This window comes from Armigeres subalbatus, chromosome 1 (assembly GCF_024139115.2).
Source record: "Armigeres subalbatus isolate Guangzhou_Male chromosome 1, GZ_Asu_2, whole genome shotgun sequence".
NCBI classification, from domain to species: Eukaryota; Metazoa; Arthropoda; class Insecta; order Diptera; family Culicidae; genus Armigeres; species Armigeres subalbatus.
The window spans coordinates 70,129,737-70,141,290 of record NC_085139.1 but is presented as its reverse complement, the minus strand read 5'-3'; the positions used below and the strand labels follow the sequence as shown (position 1 = coordinate 70,141,290).

The 11,554-nt window shown below is 38.5% G+C and overlaps 2 protein-coding genes across 6 annotated transcripts in view; one reads left to right on the top strand and one right to left on the bottom strand.

Annotated features, from left to right (window-relative positions):
• Positions 1 to 9,728, top strand: part of LOC134227019 (guanosine-3',5'-bis(diphosphate) 3'-pyrophosphohydrolase MESH1) — a 78,508-nt gene extending 68,780 nt beyond the window's left edge. For 3 of the 5 annotated variants that reach the window (XM_062708232.1, XM_062708208.1, XM_062708225.1), the window contains 2 exons: positions 9,012 to 9,162; positions 9,234 to 9,728. In XM_062708232.1, coding sequence (XP_062564216.1) covers positions 9,033 to 9,162; positions 9,234 to 9,658 — 555 coding nt within the window. In that variant the 5' untranslated portion in view covers positions 9,012 to 9,032 and the 3' untranslated portion in view covers positions 9,659 to 9,728. Of the gene's footprint in view, positions 1 to 9,008; positions 9,163 to 9,233 lie in introns of all 5 variants that reach the window. The other 2 variants (XM_062708241.1, XM_062708215.1) reach the window with 1 other exon arrangement.
• Positions 9,651 to 11,171, bottom strand: LOC134226976 (probable phosphoserine aminotransferase). Its single transcript, XM_062708145.1, has 2 exons — positions 10,157 to 11,171; positions 9,651 to 10,077 (listed from the first exon to the last, which is right to left on the bottom strand). Exons 1-2 carry the CDS (start codon positions 10,873 to 10,875, stop codon positions 9,708 to 9,710), a joined length of 1,089 nt encoding a protein of 362 aa, XP_062564129.1. The 5' UTR covers positions 10,876 to 11,171; the 3' UTR covers positions 9,651 to 9,707.
• Between the last annotated feature and the right edge of the window lie 383 nt (positions 11,172 to 11,554).

Sequence of the window (11,554 nt, the reverse complement as noted above, 5' to 3'; positions counted from 1 at the left end):
AGAAACATGCATTGCTTCCTCCGAAGTTCTCTCCACCCTCCGGAAGTTCCTCCAGGAATCCCTCCTGGAAGTTCCTCCAGGAATTCCTCCGGAAGTTCCTCCAGGAATTCTTCTTCCTGAAGTTTTCCAGGAATTCCTCTGGGAGTTCTCTCCATGTATTCCTCTCAGTTCCTCCAGGAATTCCTCCTGTAGTTCCTCCAGGACCTTCCGGAAGTTCCTCCAGGAATTCCTCCGGAAGTTCCTCCAGGAACTCCTTTGGAAGTTCCTCCAGGAACTCCTCTGGAAGTTCCTCCAGGAACTCCTCTGGAAGTTCCTCCAGGAATTCCTCTGGAAATTCCTCCAGAAATTTCTCCGGAAGTTCCTCCAGGAATTCATTCTGGAAGTTCCTCCAGGAATACATTCTCCTGAATTCCTACAAGAATCTTTAAGGAAGTTCTTCTGCGACCATATGAAAATTCCTCCTGGAATTCCTCTGAAAGTTCCTTCGGAAGTCCCTACAGAAGTTCCTCTAAGAATTACTCCGAAAGTTCCTCCAGGAATATCTCTGGGAATTCCTTTAGGAATTTCTCCGCGAGTTCCTGCAGGAATTCGTCTGAAAGTTCCTCTAAAAATTCCTTCAGAAGTTCCTCCAGGAGTTCTTTCTGGAATTCCTACGGAAGTGCCGTAAACGTTTTCCAGGATGGGAGCTCAGGAAATCCCTCGAGAAGTCCTGGAACTTCTTGAACAATTACTCACATAATTTCCTGGAAATTCTCTCTTGAATCTCTCAAAAATCTCTTCTAAGAACACTTCACAAATGACTCTGTAAACTCCACAGAAATTACCACGAGGTCTCTTCAGATATTTCTTCTGAATTCCAAAATTCAAATGGAACTTCGTTAAACCCACTTCCCAGCAATTCTTCCGGAAAATTGTCCAGGAGCTCTTGAAGAACTTCTTTATGAAAATTAAATTGCGAAATCTTTGTCTAGAAAATCTTTACGCGCAATGCTCTGGGAATTGTACCTTTCCTGACATTCCTCCAAGGATTTTACCGAAAACAAGCTTACAAACAAATTATTCTGGAAATGAGTTCTCTGGATTTTTTTTAGGAATTCTTCCGAATTTTTTCCAATTTTCCTTCACAAATTCCTCAAAGAATCTCTCCGGCAATTCCCATGGAAACTTCTACAGAATATCTCTTCAAAATTTCGCCCAGAAAACCTTACAGGATGTTTCACGGAGATTCCCTTGAGTACTACTGCAAAATATCATAAGGAAAACACTCCAAAAATTCTCCCACTTTTCCTTCATGGACTTCTTTAGCAATTCAAGAATTCTCTAAAAAAAACCTTCGAGAATATCCGCAAAAAATCCATCAAAAGAATTCTTCCAAAAATACAGTTAAACCTCCATGAGTCGATATTGAAGGGGCCGTCGACTCATAGAAATATCGAGATGTGGAATAGAAAATCCGGGAGAAACTGTTTGAAGTGATCATCACAGTGATGATCATATTTTTAATTATTTAATAATTTGCTTCCATTAGTCGATATCGAGTCATAGAACATCGAATCGTAGAGATTTGACTGTATCTCGATATGTTTTCCTGGAAATTTCTCTGGAAAATTTCTCGAGGAACTGCTGCGGAAAATTCCACTTCCATGAAGAATTCATGTCTGGTTTTTTTGGGAATATCCGAAGTTGAATTCATTAAAGATTTTGATGACCAATGCATGAAGTATTTCTCAAACAAAATTGCAAAATGAAATGTATTTGGTTTGAAACTAATAAATAAATTTTCACATAAATATTTGAACGAATTTTGTGTGGATTTGGATGGACTTGTGAAGGAATTTTCGAAGGAATTTCCAAAAGAGTTTCTGTAGGAATTCTAGAAGTAGATGTATTAATTCATAAAGAATTTCAAAAAAAGATTGTCGAGTTTCAAAACAATTTTTAAATTAAATTCTGAAATATTTTCAGACAGAAATATTCTAGTACGCACTACCGAAGTAGTTCTGTGAGCAATACCTTGGATTTCAAAGAATAATTTCATTATTTATTGAGTAAATAAAATGTCAGGTGCATTTTGTGAACAAATATTGTTTTGCCGACTGAGCATATGCTGTACAATGCTTAAGGAATCTAGCGGACAATTCCAGGCTGAATAAGCTTCTGTTTTTAGGGCTGAAATAGCCTATTTTAATGAATTAAGCTCTTCATCAATTTCTTTCGAATGTTGTTAGGTCTAGACTTTATTGGAAACTAGCGAAAGAGAGAATTCCAGCTTTGCCCTGGTGATGCAAATGTCATACAGAACTATTTGCAGCGCCGCACTCTGGATCAATTTCCGCGCGTTTGTTCTGTTTTTCTCAACAGCTGACCCAAAATTGTATTCAGCTGATTTTTTAACATTTCCCGTTAAATTCACTCAACTTTTTTTTTTTCGTAGATACAAACCTCATGGTGCATCCCAAACGAATCGATTTAGGGGAAAATCTTGCAAAATCCTGGTCAACCTGTTCGCGAAATCTCAAATCTAATATTTTATTATATAGATAGATGAGAAATAAATGCTGCCGAATTGTGAAGAAGTTAATTGACCACCTAACCCACCTAACAAAATGAAGCAAAAGTGTCAATCATTTGTAAGATACTTATGCTTAGCTGGAACAAGCGATTTGACGGTGAATCCTGTCCCTATTGTTTCCTTTATCGAAAATTGGCCAGATCGGACTAAGGTCGGAAATTGCAAGTAAAATACTATTTTTATAATACGTTACTAGAAAGGTACGCATCACTTCGGTAAGGTTGATTAATCAGGTTTTCTCAAAAGTTATTCTATTAATTTTAAACTATTATTCACTCTTCTTGAACAGTGGGGTAAGCATGTATCTTCATTTTCAGCGCAACAAAAATTTTTGACGATTTTTTTTACGGTGGTACTTATTATAGAAAAACTCAAATAACTTTTTTGTTATAAGAGATAGATCCTTAGCTCTTAAACAAAAATTTCAGGTCCTCAAGTTCTAAAAGTGCTCGGAACTAAGTTTTATGCGAGAAATGAATGTATAAAAGTTATGTGCAAGAAACCTGATTTTTAGGGACCACTATAACATATTTATTGAAAAGCTTATAGCCAGAATCATGCAAGTGATAGAAAAAAAATTTCTGGGCAAAAGTTTCTCAAAATTATTTATATAAAATTTATTATACTCTAAGTAACTTTGTGGAACATACTGCACAAGTCTATACCGAAAAATTCGTGTTAGAATATTATGAACTTCTGAAATATAGGTACCAATTAATTTCAACTACATGGAAAAAAACCGTCAAAAATATGAATCTTTTTTCTCATATGACACTATAGAGAGACAGACAAACAGAAATAACATTATTGAATATTTACCTGCTAAGAGAAACAGACGTCCCTACTTAGAAATAAATGCAATCAAATATCATCGTCACGAAAAACATTGTCGCCCAACGCTAAAATCTCGGTGTTTGGCCAAGCGGCAACCAGATGGCGTTAGTGTGCAAACGTCAAACCCGTAAGCAAAAATCGATGAAAGCGCGCCATCGGTGGCCGATTGACTACCTACAAAAGCGTTAAACAAACTGGTTAAAAAAGGTGCAGAATGATGGAACATGCGTTGAGTGAGAGACGTTCATGCTCTTCTGGGGCAGATTTATCTTTCATCAAATTCATCGTCGTGCAAACACTCAACGACATTCCGTTGTTTCGTTAAAGAAGGCAAATCACGAACCAGATGGCGATAGTGAGCAAACGACAAACTCGAGCAAAAAAGATGTGCGCGTCACAAGGCGCGTCACGAGTGATCGATTGGCCAACTAATGATTATTTGAATTGAACAGTAAATCAGTGAACGATGGAAATTTGACGAGTGTTATGTCTGTTTGTCTGTGCTATATACATATCTAAAACTGTGTAGGCGTGTAAAAGTGTAGGCGCAAATATTTCTTTTTGTCTTGCTAAACATGTGACTTCGGGGGCCATTGTGCACCCTTCTTTGGGAAATGCTGAGGAAAGTAAAAATAGATGATTTTTACAATTTTACATGAAAAATAAACACGAGAGTTTCCATTATAGGAATATTTTGAAGGGTCCATAATAGGCAGCAGAAGAACATCTCTTGAAACGTAACATAAAACATCAAAATGAAAATGTCTACTCTTTCGAGGAAGTAATTTCCTATTATTTGCTTTATTTGTTTATTAGGATTAATGTGAAGAGTTTCTCTGTCGGTGGGTTTGTAATTATGGATACCAAGCGCGTCTACTTTAGGACAGATTCAGTCAGTCTTTAAAATGTAAGTTTCGACGAATAACGTCGTATATTTGAGTGTTGAACTTGATATTATATACCACGCGGAATTCATTGGTTGAACATTTCCAATTTTTATGGCAGGAAGCGCAAAATTCCGCTACTAGGGGGTCCACTATTGGGCATTTTACCCTAGTTGGGTCAATACACTCAAATCTTTAGTGAGTTGATGGATGGTCAGAATGAACCTTTCGTCGGATCAAGTGGGTTGGTTGATGGTGGAAATCGCCAACGGATCAATTCGGGTGAAGGCAAATCCAACTCTGGAGTTTCTTTGTCGGTGGTTTGTAGCCATTTCTGCACATTTTTTTCTGTCGGGTACAATATCCACTGCGACCAGATATTTGATCAATTGTGGCGGGGTATAGTAGAAGTCAGATAGTCTAAAACACTATTGAAGAGTGATTCTGAATCTTACCTGACAATGATTATTATCCCAGTAAGGTATATGTAATTAGACGAATGAAGTTTATTGCCTTGTTGGGGAGAAGTTATCCAAACATCCGAGGGTTCTAATAAAACCCTTCTCAAAAATGTTTCTTCTTCTTCTATGAAAAAGTGCTGTAGCAATCACAAAGTAAACATGTTCCGAAGTTTCAATCTCAAAGTTACAGAAAACGACAGCATATCGTCTTCCAGCTCCCCAAGTTGTTTTAAATAGTATTTACTGGTATAGTGTCAGGACCGCATCGTGCTGTGCGGTTCTTTCTCTCTTTGCGGAAGGAAGTTTTTAATACTACTTGAAGCTATTTTAATTTTAACGGTGCTTCTTAGCGCTATTTTGTAAATTCCACTCGATCCTGTTACGATTCTTTTGCAAGGAATTCCCGTGCCTTTCGTTTCTTACGTTGGACCTGTTTGCGGAAGTAAAATTCGGACAAGCGGTGGTAATCCTGCAGGGACACCCGTTCTGGGAAAAAAACCTCTTAGAAGGTCACGTCTCCACGCTTCAGCAAATGGAGTATTAACAAAAACAAGAGGAAGGGGGAAGTCTCTGAATTCCTCCACTTCCTTCTCAAAGAAGAAACAAGGTTTCCAAGACCGTCCTGCCCAAGCGCGGAAAAAATAGAAGGAAGCTGGAGAATTCAGATATTCCTTCTAACTCTAATATCGGAAATAATTTTCTTCTCCAATCGAACTGGAGCAATCAGTTCGATTTGATTACCATGATGAATTGAGCAAATCGAATTCCGTACCTTCAGCCCAGGTGATCTGATCTCATGCGAAAAAGCAAAAGGATTCCGCCAATTGTGGTATCCAAGGTTGCCGAGTTTTCTGGCTTCCGGAAATTAGATTTTGAGTAACTCTTCTTAGGGGATCAAGGTTTCATTTCAGATTGCTAGGAAGGGTGACTGCCGCGTTTTGCCGGGATCCTTTGACGATCGCAAACGTCTTCTTCACTATTTAACTGAGAAGCGCCATAAATTCTTCACATACGACGACAATGGATCCGTTTCAATGGATCCAAATAATTGTGTGAAAGTTCTAAATTGAATGCCCGCCTCTAAAGGGTAAAGTGGAAGATGAATTATTCAATCTTCCTTTCAGTTCATAATGTGCATATTGCTGCATTATAACTGAAACCTATTTAAAAACCAGGACTCTCCATTGCAAAGAGATCCAAACTATTTTATCTACAGAAATGACCTCGTCTTGACAGCGCCTGTGGTGGGGTCGCCATTGTCAAATATAAATTATTTTCTTCGTTTGAATCTCAGTTTTTGAAACTCTTGGGAGTTTCTGTTGAAAAACAAATTTTGGATAATTTTTCCTTCATTGCAGCCTCACTTGCCTTTTCAATGAACAATGGGCAGCAAAAGAATTTGTTGAAAGTTGATCTTCAAATTCTTTGATTCTCGCAACAAATCAAAATTCTTCGTAATTGGTGTGACTTCCAATGCCAACACCGTTCACATGGAATAATGCCTGTAAAGCAATCCTAATGGTAAAATTTTTATTTGAAGATTTGTTCTGCGGGATATTATACTATTCAATATCCCAATGGACCAAACTCTGTTTTTTCTTCCAGTCAAAATCCTTTCTGTACAATTGATTTAGTTTTGAACGGTGATTCAAGTCAGCTGTGTGGCCAATTGGTAACTCATGCTGACTTTGACTTTGATCACCTTCCTCGTGACATTTGAAATCTCTTTACAAGAAGTTATTTGATAATCCAATCAGCCTCTACTTTTAATTATCATAGAGCTTGATTGGGATTATATATAAAACGTATATCGATAGGAATTCTTGATGTTGATATTCCTCCTCGATACCAAAAGTGATATTGATAATGCTCTCGTATCTTTGACAAATTTAATTGTCGAAGCCAGAGGCATTGCAATTCCGAAATGTGAAGTTAAATTCAACTCCATTATTATTGACGACGATCTTCAGCTACTGATCCGTCTTTAAAAATGTGAGAAGGAAGGCAACACTAAAGAACTCGCGATCCCGCGTTGAAAGTTATTTGGCGAGATTTGCAATGAAATTAAAAAAACGTTTCTGCTTATTCTGAGAAATCACCAACTTTGAGAACAATGTCTCTCGAAGTTGGATCCCAGTTCGAAACCCTTTTGGAAATTAACGAAAATTCTTAAAAACCTCAAAAGCCAATTCCAGCGCTTAAAGAGGGAAATAAAATTTTATTAACAAATGGCGAAAAGGCTCAAAAACTTGCTCAGCAAAGTTCGAGAGTGCCTATAATTTTAGCTTTCATTCTAGGTCTCCACTAGTCCAATTGAGGATCAGGTTACACGGAGCTTCAAAGACATTCTCAATCAAGAGAATGTTTTTGACCCTTCGTTAAACCAATTTGGATGAAGTGAGATCTATTACTAGAAAATTTAAAAATATGAAAGCCCCAAGAGGTGATGATGATATTTTCTACATACTTATCAAAAAACTTCCTGAGAGCTCTTATCCTTTTTGGCTAATTTATTTAACAAATGTTTTCAATTGGCATACTTTCCAGATAAATGGAAAACGCCAAAGTTGTTCCAATTTTGAAGCCGGACAAAAATTCAGCTGAGGCTTCTTTAACTTTCTTCAATAAGCAAATTGTTTGTAAAGATTATTTTAAATAGAATGATGGTTCATATTTATGGCAATTCTATTTTTGCTGATATGCTGTTTGGTTTTCGCCATGGGCATTCAACCACTCATCAGTTATTAAGAGTTACGAAATTAATTCGGCTCAACAAATCTGGAGGATATTCGACTGGAGTTGCTCTTCTTGATATAGAGAAAGCATTTGACAGTGTTTGGCATGAAGGTTTGATTGTAAAATTGATGAATTTTAATTTTCCTCTGTACATCATTAAACTGATCCAAAATTATTTTTCAGATCGTTCACTGCAGGTAAACTATCAGAATACTTCAAATCTGATAGATTACCTATAAGGGCTGGTGTCCCCCAAGGCAGCATACTGGGGTCCATATTGTATAACATTTTACTTCTGACTTACCTGGTGTCAAAAATCTTTGTTTGCAGATGACACGGGCCTTTCAGCCAAAGGGCGAAGCCTTCGTGTCATTTGTAGTAGATTGCAAAAAGTTTGGATATTTTCTCCACTTACTTGCAAAATGGAAAATTTACCTGAATGCTTCCAAAACTCAGCTTATAATTTTCCCACATAAGCCGAGAGCTTTTTATTTGAAACCTTCTAGCAGACATATTGTCACTATGAATGGGTTCCAATTAATTGGTCTGAAGCTAAATATTTAGGACTTGCCAGATCAAAATTAACTTTAAAATCACATTGAAGGCCTTTCAAGCCAAATGTAACAAATATATTAAGTGCCTATATCCACTTATAACAGAAAATCAAAACTTTGTCTTAAGAACAAACTTTTGATTTACAAACAAATTTTTAGACCTGCCATGTTGTATGCTGTGCTAATATGGGCTAGTTGCTGCAATATTGCAGAAAGAAGGCACTTCAGAGGATTCAAAATAAAATTTTGAAAATGATTCTGAAGTTGCCTGAAGTATCAATGAACTTCATAGAATTTCTAATATTGAGACATTGCAACAAATGTCCAACAAAATAATTTCCAATTTTAGATTAAAAATCGTTGCAATCTTCTATTGCAACGATTAACCCTTGTACCCTTAGTATAAAATAGGTTAAGTTTAGTTTGTTGAAAACATTGTAATTCCTATATGGTTCAATTCAACCAGAGGAAAAATTCTAACTGCCAGAGGCAATTGAAATGTATTAATAATAACTAAAAGCGTAACATAGCAAATAAGGATGATAGTGTTAAGAAAACACGGAACACCTAGTCTAAGAGATGAATGCATGTATTAAATAATTAGCAAATAAAATTAGTTAAAAAAAAAAAAATTTACTGGTACAGTGACCTGTTATTAGCCCACTGAATGTACATAAGTCTTTTTTTGATAAGCTCAAAACCTTTTTAGTTATTGATGTATTTGGAGTTATGCACATAGTCGTGTCAAAAAAAATCCAACTTTGAAGTGGATCAGTCGATGGTTGGAATCGCCATTGGTTACAGAAATGTTAAGAAAACAATCCAATTCAGGACCAATCTGGATCTGATTTACCTAGACAGCGCATCGTTTTTTCAATTAATGTCCCCAAAATTATGACATCCAAGCACTAACCTTAGTTATTTTACCATTAATCTGGTGGATCTCGTTGCTCAACTTTTGTTCCAGCAGTCCCGGAGACGCGCTTCAGCAATGTCCTCTTCCACCGATTTGAGTTCCGTTCTGGCTACTTACACCAAATGCATCAACTTTGCAGCTGTCAAACACCGTAACCAACGTCGACTAGATTCAGACAAAACCCCATATATCAATCATCCGATCGGTAAGTTCGTTTTCTGAGTGAATATTCATTATCAATGTTAGTGCCATATCCCCATGTTTTACATGTTCCAGGCGTTGCCCACATTCTGACGGCCGAGGGTGGTGTTACGGACTTCGAGGTCATTCAGGCCGCCATTCTACACGACACCGTGGAGGACACCGACACCACATTCGAAGAGTTAGAACATGAGTTTGGCTATTCGGTGCGACTGCTAGTGGAAGAGGTAACGGACGATAAGTCGCTTCCCAAAGCCGAACGGAAGCAGTTGCAGATTGACCATGCCGCTGGTACCAGTCCGCAAGCCAAGCTCGTCAAGCTGGCGGATAAGATTTACAATTTGAGAGACCTCCAGCGGTGTCGACCCGAGGGTTGGACCGAGCAGCGCTGTCGGGATTATTTTGCCTGGGCCAAGAAGGTCTGCGAGGGGCTCAGGGGGACCAATCGTGCGCTGGAGGGTATTTTGGATGATATATTTAAACAAGAGGACGTAGAATAATTGATTTTGTTTTATTTAAATGATTGAGAAGAATAAACTGTGTATGGATTTATGAATTCTTAGCCATGAAGTCTAGCATGTATTTGTGAAGCACTTTCGTTTCTTCAACAGTGACGGCATTGTAAAGGGATGCCCTAATACCACCGACGGAGCGATGGCCTTTGAGTTGCTGCATTCCGAGAGCCTCTGCTCCTTTGAGGAACTCTTTCTCAAGTGTTTCGTTACCACCGGCCCCACCGACGCGGAATGGAACATTCATGCAGCTGCGTACGTTACTCTCGACTGGGCAGTAGTAGAAATCTTTGGATGATGCAATAACGTCGTAGATTAGGTTCGACTTGGTCAGGGAGGTTTTGTACATCTCTTCGACGCCACCGTGACGTTTGATCCAGGCGAACACCCGGCCGACAACGTGGATGCTGAAAAAATAAGATATTGTAGTTCGAGTAAAACAATAATTATATCGAAATTCGAGTTTATGTTGCTCTAAGCACCTACATGAAAGTCGGTGGTGTATTGTTAATAGAGTTATCCTTTGCTACAATCGAAAAATCCAGAATTGTGGGAGTTATTGGCATTTGGTATCCAATAAGGTCGTCTCTTACAATAACCAACGTAATACCCGCAGGACCGATATTCTTCTGAGCACAGGCAAAGATGACGCCGAATTTCTTAATATCGACTGGTCGAGACATGATGTTGGAGGACATGTCGACTACTAAGGGCACTCCATTCGTATCCGGAACTGTATCGAATTCAACACCCTCGATTGTTTCGTTATCACAGTAGTATACATACGAAGCGTTCGGGTCAAGATTCCATTCCTTTCGATTGGGAACACGTGTAAATTTATTCGGCTTGGCAACAACTTGATTAACCTTTCCGTATTTGGCAGCTTCTTTCGCTGCTTTCGCCGACCATGAACCGGTTACCACATAATCAGCGGAACCAGTTCGACCAATCAAGTTCATGGCAACCGCGGCGAACAGGCCGGTTCCTCCACCTTGCATTAGCAGAACTTTGTAATTGTCAGGAACCTTTAGTAGTTCCCGGGCCAAGTCAACCGTATCGTTGTGAAGTTTCATGTAAGAAGCTCCCCGGTGGGACATTTCCATTACACTCATCCCGCTGGAACCTTGTTCCACAAGTTCTTTCTGGACTTCCAGCAGAACCTCACGTGGCAACTTGGCCGGACCAGCTCCGAAATTGATCACCATTGTGCACTAGAACCGCTCTTAATTAACTCTTATTAAATTGTTGCCAACGAGTGTGTATTACTATATTACGTAGCTGCAAAGTGACGACTGAATCCGATGAAGATTCATTTACAAGTGGTTGATTACCAACTTTAAATTTTGCGCTGAACTCGTTGTCGGCGACTGTCGTCGAGCTCGCTGCACTTGTAGTCGTGGATCTGGATCTAGTCCGACTCTGCGACAACACCCTGTACACTACATTCACCGAGCATACGAAGCACGTAGAATGCAACTGTGTAAAATGCCTGCAGATTAAAGTAGGCGATCGCTGGCTGCAATGTAATTGAATGATTACTTCGATTTGTTTTGCTCAAAGGAAGAATCGAACGATGTGTCCGGCAAGGGAGATGGTATTCAAAATTGAAGTGTGTCTTTGTTTAATGACTACAAAAATTTTCCGATGATTCTTACTAAGCAGACAACGATCTTTGTTTGTGAACAAGCCTTCAGTACAGAACATAAATAATGACTCAGTATATCAGGTCATTAACAGTACTTTCTGTTTATGAATCGTCGTTCTGCCTGGAATTATCTAATCGGGTGTTAACAAGCAAAACATAAATCCAGATAGTGAGTAAAACTGGTTTGGTCAGGAAAATATCAATTGAGCGTTTCTTACTGTGACATATGCATGATCATA

Bases quoted from the DNA above. Each gene is read 5' to 3' on its own strand.
- LOC134226976 (XM_062708145.1), bottom strand. From the start codon at position 10,875: ATGGTGATCAATTTCGGAGCTGGTCCGGCCAAGTTGCCACGTGAGGTT. The intron at 10,078-10,156 runs GTAGGTGCTTAG...TTATTTTTTCAG, and splicing joins AATACACCACCGACTTTCAT to CATCCACGTTGTCGGCCGGG.